This window comes from Loxodonta africana, chromosome X (assembly GCF_030014295.1).
Source record: "Loxodonta africana isolate mLoxAfr1 chromosome X, mLoxAfr1.hap2, whole genome shotgun sequence".
Taxonomy (NCBI): Eukaryota; Metazoa; Chordata; class Mammalia; order Proboscidea; family Elephantidae; genus Loxodonta; species Loxodonta africana.
Window position 1 is genome coordinate 20,968,610 of NC_087369.1, and position 13,189 is coordinate 20,981,798.

Sequence of the window (13,189 nt, forward strand, 5' to 3'; positions counted from 1 at the left end):
TTTGGTCTCCAGAGCTGAAGGGGAGGTGCTCAATCAATTAGTTGCAGGGTTGAGCAAGACAGAGATACATAGCACTTGCTGCACTGTTAGGAAATCCCAGAGCCCCAGGAAGGGAACTTCCAGTGATACAATATCCCCTTACAGGCTCCTGCTGCTGTAAATTACAGATGGCAAGGCCTTGGCAGGTATCTTTGGCTGGATTCTCTAGAGAAGCAAAACCAGTAAAGTATATAAATATATATAGAGAGAGATTTATGTCAAGGAAATGGCTCACACGGTTGTAGAGACTGTAATGCCCCATATCCATGGGTCAGGAAAGAGGTTTTTCCCAATTCACATAGCTGCAGGGCCTGGCAAACCCAAGATCAGTAGGCCAGAGAGCAGGGCTGTTGCTCACAGGCTGTGAAGACTGATGAGGCAAAACTATAGGTAAGCTGCTAGCTCAAGTCCCAAGAACCGGAGGTCTGAAAATCAAGAGCCAGCTGCAGGATCCAGAATGAGCAAAAGCCCAGAGCCCAGCCTGAACGTCCACTCACACTCCATGCAGACCACACGCCCAAGGAAACTCCTCTTCAACTGACTGGCTACTCACAGTAGATCCCATCATGGGGGTGATCACATATCAATTCTCAACAGGGAAGTGATAAGGACATTATATGAGTACCAAAACACTGAGAATCGTGGCCCAGCCAAGTTGACACACAATCTTAACCATCACGGCAGCGAATTCACCTTCTAACTAATCTGCAAATCACTCATTAAGGCAAGATTTGACACTATTGCTGGTTATTAAGCTATTATCTCTCAGCTCTCCTTGGTGGTGCTAGGCCTGGGACCTGCAAAGCACATTTCTGCTTTGCCTGCTGCTCGGTTTTTTTTTTTTTTTTTTTTTCGGTTAGGATCTGCCACTAGGTGGTGCCAGAAACAGCTGGGAAGGATGGGGGAGGGAGAAGGGACTTGGTCCTCTGGGTCTGCTAACTGTTCCTGCAAGCAAACTTCACTTTGGACCCCCAGCTGGTTCCAAGAGCAGCACTTGGTTACAGTCTTCAGCCTTTCTTGTCCCCTCACATTTCCAGAACCAGCCTCATCTTGTCCCCTCAGGGGTATCTGCTCCAGTGGGTGGCACCCCTACTCAGAGGTCCAAGTCCTACCACAGAGCTCTCACCCTTTGCTCCCTCGCCCCCAGGGGTGTAGATGCTTCCTGCTACCTCAGTGCCCCCTTTTTGCCTTTTCAGTTCTCAGTACCCAGTAAAACGTTCTTTATATTAAATGCTCTACGTAAATGTAACTGGGTGAGTTCTCTTTTCCTGTCTGGACTCCGACAATCACTGAAAGTTAATTGTTAAAAGAGAGAATAGGTACCACAGGGACATCGCCAAGGAACCGGGAAAAGAGTGCTAAGAAGCTGAAACAAGGATGTCCCCTAGAGTGGGCAGAGGGCACCTTCAACTAAAGCCAGCACCCTGAATTTGAGCCCTGGTGACACACTGGCCAAGTGCTTGGCTGCTAACTGAAAGGCTGGCGGTACAAACCCACCCAGTGGCTCTGTAGGAGAAAGACCTGGCGATCTGTTCCCGTAAACATTACAGCCAAGAAAGCCTGTGGGGCAGTTCTGCTCTGTCACAAGGAGCTGCCACGAGCTGAATCAACTCAATGGCACCTAACAACAACAAACTGTGAGAAAATAAATTCCTGTTTGTTAGAGCCAAAAAAAGAATAAATTAATAAAGTTATACAATAATGGAAAATAGTGCTAAACCAATTCATGATGGCTTATTTGCCCTGGTCAAATAACTGCCTTCCCCCCTTAGTACAATTATCTTGTAATCAAAGTCTGTTTATTTAGTCTAAAAAAAAAAGTCTAAATTATGCCAAATTTGAAGATTTTTTTCCTATGGCTTCATAGCAAACACCACCCTTCCTAAAGGCAGAGACTTAGCAATAAAATCTGTATTAGTTGTTAACTGCTGCCGAGTCCGCTCCGACTCCTGGCACCCCCATCTACAGCAGAACAAAACATGACTCTGTCCTGTACCATCTTCACAATCACTGGAATGCTTGAGTCCATTGTTGCGGCCACTGTTGTATTTTGAGTCCTTTCCAAACTGGGGCTTATCTTCTAGCACTGTATCAGACAATATTCTGTTGTGATGGAAAGGGTTTTCATTGGCTAATTTTCAGAAATACATCTCCAGGCCTTTCTTCCTAGTCTGCCTTAATAGGGAAGCTGCAATGAAACCTGTCCACCACGGGTGACCCTGCTGGTACTTGAAATACCAGTGGCATAGCTTCCGGCATCATAGCAATATGCAAGCTACTACAGTACAAAAAACTGACAGACAGGTGGTGGAGTTGTCCATTACTGTGTAAGAACTTACCCTAAAACTTCGCAGCTTAAAAAAATAAACAGTTGCTATCTCACAGAGTTTCTGTGGGTCAGGAATCCAGAAGCAGCTCAGTGGGTGGTTCTGGCTCAGCGTCCCTCAGGAGATTGCAGCCAACATGTCAGTGGGGGCTCCAGTCATCTGAAGGCTTGACTGGGGCTGGAGGATTCACTTCCAAGATAGTCCCCTCAAGTGGTTGTTGGTAGGAGGCTTTAGCGTCTCAGTACATGAAATTCTCCATAGGGCTACTCAGGACATGGCTTGTCCCAGAGCAAGTGTTCCCCGAGACAGCGAGCAAGAGGGATGCCACATTGCTTTTTATGACCTAGTCTCCAAGTCACACACCATCACTTCCGTCATCTTCCGTCCATCAGAACCTGATGCCATGGAGTTGATTTTGACTCACAGCAACCCTACAGACAGAGGAGAATTGCCCTGTAGGGTTTCTAAGGCTGTATTCTTTATGGAAGCAGACTGCCACATCTTTCTCCCACGGAGCGGCTGGTGGGTTTGAACCACCCACTTTTGGTCAGCAGCTGAACACTTAAATCACTCCTCTACCAGGGCTCTTTCCATTCATTAGAAGCTAGTTACAAAGTCCAGCCCACACTCAAGGGGAAGGAATTACACAGCAGCTCAAGTACCAGGATGTGGGGGGCATTACAGGCCACCTTGAAGGCCGCCTGCTACAACTGACCTCTGGCTAACACAGCATCTTCATGTAGCATTGTCCCTCTGACTCTCACAACTCCATAAGGTCCAGCAGAGGAGGCACAACCTATTATTCTCATGTTACATACACACGAGAAAACTGAGGCTTAGAGAAGCTAAGGAATTTGCTCAAGCAGAAAAGCCAGAGCTAGAACCCTGGTCTTCTGCCTCCAAGTTCAGGCCTACTCACCCCGAGGTCACTGATCTATGTAATAAATCAAAGGGCCACTGAAGGAAAAGCTGAGGCAAGGAATTCCAAAGCCATATGTGACTGGAAGGTGTGAAGCAAGCATGGAAAACTAGGTGTTCCCTTTTATTTACTACTGTCTTCACAGAGAAGCATCCACTCACAGTAAGGAGCCAACAGAGAGAGGCAGCTCCACACAACTATCTCACGTAATCAAGTGTCTTGGGTTGGGTTGTCTAGAGAAGCAAAACCAGTATAGCATATGAACATATACAGAGATTTATATCAAGGAATTGGCTCATGTGGTTGTAGAGGCTGGAACGTCCCAAGTCTGTGAGTCAGGATAGAGGCTTCCCCTGATTGATACAGCCGAAAGGGCTAGGGAACCCAAGATTTGCAAGTCAGAGAGGAGGGCTCTTGCTCACAGGCTTCGAAGATGGATGAATCCCAAGACTGGCAGGCAAGATTTCAGGTAAGCTGCTAACTCAAGTCCCAAGAACCAGAGGTCAGAGGAACAGGAGCCAGCTGCAGGATCCAGGACAAGAATAAAGCCCCCGAGTCTTGCCAGAATGTCCACTCATATTCAATGCAGGCCACACACCCAAGGAAACTCCCTTTCAACTGACTGGCTACTCAGCAGATCCCATCATGGAGGTGATCACATTACATCAAATCCAATCATGGAAGCGATCATAACATCATATGACTGCCAAACCACTGAGAATCATAGCCCAGCCAACTTGACATACAACCTTAACCATCACATCAAGGCAAGGTCCCCAGGTGGTGTGTATGATGTGGGCACAGGTCAGCTGTACAGAAGGTGGGGTTCTGTTTAAGAAAGGCAAGGGACAACACCATGCGGGACATAAGAATAATACAGAAATCCTGGAAAACTTGTTTGCCTTAAATCTGCCTCTTATAAGGGCTTCGTATCCTCATTAAACTGCCCTCCACCAAAGTGTGCCCCTACACTGGTCACTGAGTGGGCCAGCCACGCCTCTCAGGCACCCAAATGCACCCATCTGGCCCCCTTGGGATGTAAAATCCATTGGGGACTATTGGACAATTGTCCAAGCAGGGTTTTCAAATTACCAGCAGTCTTAGCTTCCTAGGGCTGCCATAACAAAATAACACAAACTGGGTGGCTTATAAGGACAGAAATTTATTGTCCCAAAGTTCTGGAGGCAAGCAGTCCAAATTCAGGGTGCTGGCAGGGCCATACGCTCTCCCTCCCAAGTCTCTTAAAGGTCTTTTCTTGTCTCTCTCAGCCTCTGGTGGCCCCAGGAGTTCCTTGGCTCGTAGATGTATCTTCACATGGCCATCCTTCCTCTGTCTCTGTTCCCTTCTTTTATAAGGACACCACTCAGATGACATTAAGACCCACCCTACTCCAGTGTGACCTCATGTTAACTGGTAACATCGTCAAAGACCTTATTTCCAAATGAGGTCACATTCACACGTACCGGGGGTTAGGACTTAAACATATCTTTGTGGGGGTGTACAATTCAATTCATAACACCAGCAAAGAAAACACATGGACTAGAGCAATAAACTAGAACTTTTGACTACAGCACCAAGATATGATATGGATACCAAGGTCAGGGGCCAAACAGGGACCAAAAGGCCCGCACTTTCTAAGGAATCTCGTAGAACTGGTTATACAACTCTTGGGCCCCTTGTCCAGGGAGTCCCACTCAGATCAGAAGTTAAAAGGGTAGAGAGAGTAGAAACCCTTTGGAGGTGACTTCTGAGAGAGCTATGGGACATCTCCAGAAGGCAGTGGGTCCCTTGAAGGCTCGAGCAACTCAACATCAACTCAAGAATAATCGCACCTGGAAGGCGGCCACATGTGGTAGCATTTTTCATAGATTCCTTGAGATATCATTTGTGCCCAAAATTTCACACTTTCACCTTACTGCTATACAGAAAAGAGACCAACCCAGTTATCCTGCCCAAGGGATAGGCCTGTGGGCAGGGGGCAGGGCTTTCTCCTAACCCAAAACCTTTGAGGGGATCTGTGTTGAACCCACTTCGAGCTCGCCATGTCTGCGTTCCCTGTAGGTAAGTTGCACAAAGGACAGGTTCCTGGGGGAGCCAAAGCAACTTCCAACAGCAGAAGGGAGGCCATATAAGTGGGTAAAAGATGCATGAATCCTGGACACCAAGTATGGGACCCACTGTGGCAATTCCGACTCACAGTGACCCTAAAGCACAAAGTAGAACTGCCCCATAGAGTTTCCAAGGAGCACCTATCAGATATGGGTTTAGGGTCTTTTAAAATCGATTTCTGCCCAAAGTAGTCTGCCAGGGCCTGGGCTCCTCAGGAGACAGACACTGAAGGGTGGGTATAATACAGGAGAAAGAAGGTGGGTGTGGGGCATCAGGCAAAGGACAGGCCCCTGCCCATGACATAGGAGTTACATTCAGAGGGACTCAGCTGAAGTTACTAGGAAACATCAGCCAGGCCCAGAGAACACAAAGCCAGCTTATAGCAGTCCTAGTCAAGCAATAAGAGGCAGTGGTGTTTCAGTGACAGAACTCTCGCCTTCCATGCAGGACATCTGGGTTTGGTTCCCAGCCAGTGCACCTCGTATGTAGCCATTGCCATCTGTCAGGGGAGGCTTCCGTGTTGCTATGATGCTGATCAGGTTTCAGTGGAGCTTCTAGACTAAGATGGACTAGGAGGAAAGGCCTGGAGATCAACTTCTGAAAGTCAGCCAATGAAAATCCCATGGGTTACAACGGTATGATCCGTAACTGATCAGGGAATGGCGCAAGACTAGGAAACGTTGACCGCATGCACAATACTGTGCATGCGGTCAACATGAGTCTGCTGACACCTAACAGTCAAGTAACACACCTTTCCATGCCCCTTCTCCCTCTTGCAGTTAGTGGCCGGCGGCAGGGAGGCTGATTGCAGGTAACTGCCTGATGAGTGAGGTCCAGAGTGCTGGCTAGTACAGCCTGTACCCTTTGAATCACTGAATTCAGACTCTGTATTCAGACTTTCTCTGTTATCTAAGGAGACTGGAAAAGTCCTGGGAAAGGACCACAGTTGTGGGTGGATTTGAAGGAGCAAATAAAGTGGCTTTTGTGACCACACCCTTGGAGTCCTACAGGTTCAATGTGTTACTTACACACATATCATTGTTATTAGTTGCCTCCAACTTGGCTCTGACTCACGTACAACAGAATGAAATGCTGTCCAGCCCTCCACCATTGTCTCAATCATTGGTCTGCTCCAGTCCATTGTTGCAACCACTGTGTATTTTAAGTGCCCTTCAGTCTAGGGTGCTCATCTTCTAGCCCTGTCATCAGGCAATATTCTGCTGGGATCCATTGGGTTTTCACTGGCTAATTTGCTAGTCTGTTTTAGTCTGGAAGGTCTGCTGAAACCTATCCATCATTGGTGGCCCTGCTCCTATTTGAAATACTGGCAGTATGGCTTCCAGCAACACACCAGCCCCCACAGTTTATGACAAACTAACAGATGAGTGGTGGAGTTATACACATGAACTCCCTTATCTCAAAGGCTCTTTTCAGCATTAATAAAACCTGTCACTTGTAAATGCGCATTAGTATTTAGTTTATTTATTTAGTTAACTAACACTTCCATTGCACTTGCTATAAGCCAGATGAGGAGCCCTGGTAGCACAGTGGTTAAAGTGCTCAGCTGCTAAGCCAAATGTTGGGGGCTCGAACCCACCAGCCGCACCATGGGAGAAGGATGTAGCAGTCTGCTTCCGTTAAGATTTACTGCCTATGGGGCAGTTCTACTCTGTCCGACAGGGTCGCTGAGTTGGAACTGACTCAACAGCAGTAGGTTTTTGGGGATGATCTAGGTACCAATCTAAGCACTTCATCAATATTAACTTATTTAATCCTCATTAAAAACCCTATAAGGCACTACTAAGAGCATCTCCATTTTACGACGAAGAAAGTGAGATACAGAGAGGTTAAGAAACATGCCCAAGGTTACACAGCTAGCAAGTGGCTGAGCCAGGATTTGAAGCAACGATGTTTACAGTCGGACCAGAGCAGAATTCCTGTCCCCAGAGACTTCAATGAGTCCAGTGCCCAAAAATAAGGAGGGCTGCAGCAATTCCGTTCATAGTACCTACCCAAGAGGAATGAAAATACACATCCACACAAAGGCTTACACGCGAATGTTCACTGCAGCATTATTCACAATAGCCCCAAAGTGGAAACAGCCCAAATGTCCATGAACTAGGAAATGGATAAACAAAATGTTGTAGACCAGTACAACTGGATTCGCTTCAGCAGCAAAATGGAACAGACTACTGATACCTGCTAACTAACCAACCAGTTGTTATTGATGAGATTCCAACTCACGGTGACCCCATGTGGGTCAGAGTAGAACTGTGTGCTCCATAGGGATTTACATGGCTGATTTCTTGGAAGTCGATTGCCAGGTGTTTTTTCCAAGGCACTTCAGGATGGACTCAAACTGCTAACTTTTTGGTTAGCAACCAAGCAGCATTCATCATCTGTACCACCCTGGGACTCCAATGGATATTCGCTACAAGATGGATAAGCCTCAAAAATATCATGCTAAACAAAAGATGCTAGATGCAAAAGACTACATGTTGTATCATTCCATTTCTGTGAAATCTATAGAACCAGAGAGGAGAACAATGTTGCCTGGGGTGGGAAGGACTGCTGGAAAGGGACACAGGGATCTCTCTGGGGTGAGGGGAATGTTTAGAAACCAGACTGCGGTGATGCCAGCACAACTCAGTAAGTTTATTAAAAACCACTGAATCGTATACTTAAAACGAATATATTTGATGATATGTAAATTGTAGTTCCCACCACCCATCTGTCAGTCTGTCATATTGTGGTGGCTTGCGTGTTGCTGTGCTGCTGGAAACCATGCCACCAGTATTTCAAATACCAGCTGGGTCACCCACAGTGGACAAGTTTCAACAAAGCTTCCAGACTCGCAGACTAAGAAGAAAGGTCTGGCGATCTACCTTCAGAAAATTGGCCAATGAAAACCTTAGGGATCATTAACGGAACACTGTCCAATTGGCTTTTGCATTGGCCATGTCATCAGGAGGGATCAATCGCTGGAAGAGGACTTCGTGTTTGGTGACGTTGAGGGTCTTCGGTGAGATGGCACAACAGCCACAACGATAGGCTCGAATGTGCCAGTGATCCTGAGGACAGCACAAGACCGGGCAACGTTTCGTTCTGTTGTACATAAGGCTGCCACGAGTTGGAGAGGATTCAGTGGCAGCTATCTATCTAAATTACAGCTCAATAAAACTGCTAAAAAAAAAAAAAAAAGGCACGGGGGCTACCCCTGGTTTTTCTAGGTAGTTTACACTGACAGGGGTGGGGTGGTGGGCTCAAGGCCAAGAAGCTGCCCAAAGTCTCTGCCTCTCCTCCCAGCTATGAAACCCTCCATCGCTTTTTGGGAAAGCCCCACCAGACCCATGTGACGTGAGGTCCACACCGACCAGATCAGGTGTCCTTACAGAACCGCTCTGTTTTGCAGAGTATTTACATGCAGGGGAATTTCCTAACCAAAATGAGACCCCTTCTTTATGATTCCCCAAACACCCCTGCATTATTTTGTAATCCAAAATCCATGCCTCCTCAAGCCAATTACTTGGGGAAATGGGATATGCAATAATGAATTATACATGTGTCGTTTTTGTGAATTTTTTTCTTCTCCTCAGGGATGCTAATTATGAGATAAATTTTTGGGAGTTTTATGTCTGGAAATAACTCCTTGTCATATCAGAGCCCTTTTTGCTATGTATTGCAAAGCTAATTGGTGCCATTCAAAGAGGAAGACATAACTCATTTTCAATTAGGGCAATCAAATGCCCAAGGAAAAAATGTGCCAGTCATACATACACATATATATATATTCATATATACATACTAACATAGGCTATGTATGTCCATATGTCTGTGTGTGTGTGTGTGTGTATACCCTCAACAAAGAACAAAAATCCAACACACACTTCCTGTGGGAGATTCTGATGGAACCCTTGGTGTAGTGGTTTGCCATTGTGAGATGCATGTACCTTCTCTTGCATTGCAACCGAGAGATCATTCTCAATGTATACAAATTCCCTTTAGATAAAGGAATATGCCTCTACGTGGGCATCCAATGTGGCCGAGAAACAACAACTCTCTTGTTGAAGAAAAGTCTTTTAAAGCCGAGCCATTATTCCCAGAGAATAAGGCCAAAGCTGTCCACTCCGCAGCTTGGGCGACTACTGGGATAAAGGACAAGCATTTGTCTTTTTATAGCTTCTTTCACAGCTATAATGTTATAAAAGCAGTTTTGGAATTCTACTGAGCCAGACCGTTGTGATCCTTATGCAGCTCCTTGTTGCTAGTTTCCATTGAGTTGGCCCTGACTCATGGGGACCCCATGAGAAATGGAAAAAAAGCCACCAGGTCCTGTGCCATCCCCATGATTGATTGCAGACTGGATTGTTGTGATCCATCGTGTTTTCACTGATTTTCCAAAGTAGATTCCATTGCCATAGACTCAATTCCGACTCATGGCGACCCCATGTGTTACAGAGTCCAATAGCTCCATAGTGTTTTCTTGGCTATAATCTTTACAAAAACAGATCACTAGGCCTTTCTCCAGTGACACCGCTGGGTGGGTTTGAACCACCAACCTTTAAGTTAGCAGCCGATTGCAAACCTGCTTGTGCTACCCAAGCAGGTTTCATGTTACTCCTTCACACACACACGCACACACCCGTTGCCGTCAAGTTGATTCCAACTCATAGTAACCCTATAGGAAAGAGTAGAATTGCCCTATAGGGTTTCCAAGGAGTGGCTGGTGGATTCGAACTGCCAACCTTTTGGTTAGCAGACAAGCTCTTAACCACTGTGCCACCAGGGCTCCATGCTATTCCTCAGGGGACCTAAAACTTTTACTTATTCCAAATCAGGACTTCCAAGGATCAAAGTTTCTGCTATAGTTGTTTAAAGTAGTAATTTCAAAATGGCACAGGATAGCTTTTGATCATTATTCTACCCGTTGGTCTTGTAAATGTAAAGCTAGCTGATAATTTTATGCCACTCTTTGAATTCAGTCCTTCCCAACACTAAGATTATTGTCTCTGAAACATAGAAAAGAAAACCCATTTTCCTCAAACACTTTCAGAATATCATATTCTCCAGAACCAGCCTCCACAGAAAACACAACCATATCAAAACATAAGGGACCAGAATTCACTAAGATGGCAGGCTGTTTTTATGACTATTACAATTTCCTAATAAACCGTCTGAGGAAAGGCTGTTATTTGGAATTACCCACTATTTGGAGTAATGTAGTATTGATTTACTGCTTGAGAAATCCTCAAAAAGCCTTAAGCAGAGCGCTACACCTACCCAACTCTTGAAAGGCGAAGTAGAAAGTACGGTAATCCTGTTGCCACAAGTAGCTGGCTAACTACTTCATCATGAAAGTTACAATTTGCTGTTGGAGAATACATTGTCAACCTCAAGTATCAATTACCCACTCAGCACTGAGAAGGTACTCAGTAAGTAACTCTTGAATGATCGTATCTTCTGCAGAAAGCAAAATTTCAAGTTGGCTGCCCACGCCAAGCTTGTTCCACTTACCAGCAAAAGTCTCTGTACACGGATTGACTCCTGCCAGACGTTTAGAGGTTCCAAAATCAGAAATTTTCACCACTCCACTGTAGGTATTTACCAGAACATTATCACCCTTTAGAAAAAGAATAACATTAAGCACCGAAAGACACACTTAAACAAACTAATGTAAAACAGATCGGGACTTTAAGAAAACTGCCATAAGTTTCTAGGAAGACTGGACTTCCCCCTTTGGGGACAATCATGCAAAATCATATCCCTTCTGGGATGCAGTCAGGCAGCAGGCACTATCGACAGTTGTCATCAGATATGATGAAAAGGAAACCTTGTGGCTTGGAAAAGCAGCTACCTTTATGTCTCTGTGCACTATCTGGTTTTCGTGGAGATACTTCAGGCCTTCTAGGATCTGCCTGGTGTAAAACTTGATAGTGGGCTCCTTCATTGGCCCCCATTTCGATCGCAGAAGAGCTGAAAGGCTTCCTAGAAATGGACATAGCAGAAAACTTGTCAGGGTGACAAAGTGTCAATTATAAGAGTTCGGGGATGTCTTAGTTATCTAGTGCTGCTGTAACAGGAAAACCACAAGTGGGTGGCTTTAACAAACAGCAATTTATTTTCTCACAGTTTAGGAGCCTAGAAATCTGAATTCAGGGTGCCGTCTCTAGGGAAAGGCTCTCTCTCTGGCAGCTCTGGAGGAAGGCCCTTTGCTCTTTTCAGGTTCTGTTCCATAGTCCCTTGGTGACGTTCACGTGGCCTGGCATCTATCTACCCATCTCTGCTTCCTTCTCTGTGCCTAGTCAGCTTGGTTTATATCTCAAAAGTGGCTGGCTTTAGACACGCCCTCCAGTGATATGGCCTCATTAACAAAGAAAGCCCTATTCCCAAATGGAATTAGATCCACAAATTTAGGGGTTAGGATTTACAACACATTTCAATGCAATTCGAACAAAGCAAGGTGATGTTTCTACCTAACCTAAGCAACTACCCCAACATCATTGCCTCTGGGCCAAATGCAATGTGTTTTCTCATACCTTGAGTATCAATGAATACTAGCAGCAACTTACAAATTTTGTACTAAACTATGAGCAACCTGAAGGAAGAAAGTGTACTTCCTTTATCCCTAACGTAGCCCTCAAAATCTAGCCCACTACCTGGCTCATAGTGCGCTCTCGGTAAGCGTTGGTTGAATAAATGAATGAATATCATCAGACTTCTAACTGAAGAGTTTGTGTTTGTATACAGATAATAGTAATAATAATGATTAGTTATATTATTGCTATTATTATATTTAATAATACCTATTGTTACTATAGGATCCCTGGTGGTGCAGTGGGTAAGTGCTTGGATGCTAACTGAAAGGTCAGCGGTTCAAACCCACTATGTGCTCTGCCGGAGAAAGATATGGCAGTCAGCTTCTTACTATTATTTCAACGAACACTTACTCTTGCTCTCTGCCAGGCACTGTTCTAAGACTTTTACATGCATTATTTGACTTAATCCACCCAACAATTCTTTATTTATTCAACCAGAAAACTGAGAGCACAAAGAAGTAAAATATTTTGCCCTAGGTCACACAGCTTGTAGATGAATGGTCGAGATTCCAACTAGATGGTCTGGTTCTAGATCCAAGAAAGTCTCAACTCCTGCAGTGTCTGCTTGCATTTGGGGAGTTTGTGGATACAGAACTGGTGTTTGATTTAGTTAACAATATATGTATTTTTTGTAATGCTGTTTTTAAAACTACGTCCCCCTTCCCCATCCTTTTCTAGCCATCTTTAAACTCCTAGACTGTGAGAGTCTCAAGGTCAGAGATCAGGCTTTTTTCACTTATACATCTCCAACTCTCAGCCCAACCACTGGCCCTTACAGGAAATATCTGAATGAACAGACAAACAAACCGGAAACAGACTGTTCATATAACATTGGAAAGTGTCTTTTGAACTCTTTTTTTTAGAGAGAAATGCTTTGCAACATTAAAAAATGGCCAGACAGGTAAGGATGTTCATGTTATATTTACACTTGTGATTTTTCAGTGTGAGACCAGAAGCCTGGAGATTACTCACCTCCTGGCACTTGCTCCATGAATATCTTAATGTAGCCGTCCTCTGAAACTGAGCCCAGGTACTGGACAATATTGCGGTGCTTGAGGTACTTGTGTAGGGCGATCTCCTCGTGCAGAGGCTGAGAGTACCTGTTAAGAAGAAACAAAGCCAGTGTCACCTGCCAAAGGATCCAGGTCTGTGTCACACCTTGCCAGGACCTGTTGCCACTGCTGGCCATCCCTTCTTTC

At 45.2% G+C, this 13,189-nt stretch overlaps 1 protein-coding gene across 3 annotated transcripts in view; it reads right to left on the minus strand.

Moving 5' to 3' along the window:
* MAP3K15 (mitogen-activated protein kinase kinase kinase 15) overlaps nucleotides 1-13,189 on the minus strand; it is a 151,090-nt gene that overhangs the window by 22,297 nt on the left and 115,604 nt on the right. For all 3 annotated transcript variants that reach the window (XM_064278065.1, XM_064278067.1, XM_064278066.1), the window contains exons 16-18: nucleotides 12,963-13,090; nucleotides 11,249-11,379; nucleotides 10,909-11,014 (exon numbers count right to left, since the gene is read on the minus strand). In XM_064278065.1, the coding sequence (XP_064134135.1) occupies nucleotides 10,909-11,014; nucleotides 11,249-11,379; nucleotides 12,963-13,090 (365 nt within the window). The remainder of the gene's footprint in view (nucleotides 1-10,908; nucleotides 11,015-11,248; nucleotides 11,380-12,962; nucleotides 13,091-13,189) is intronic.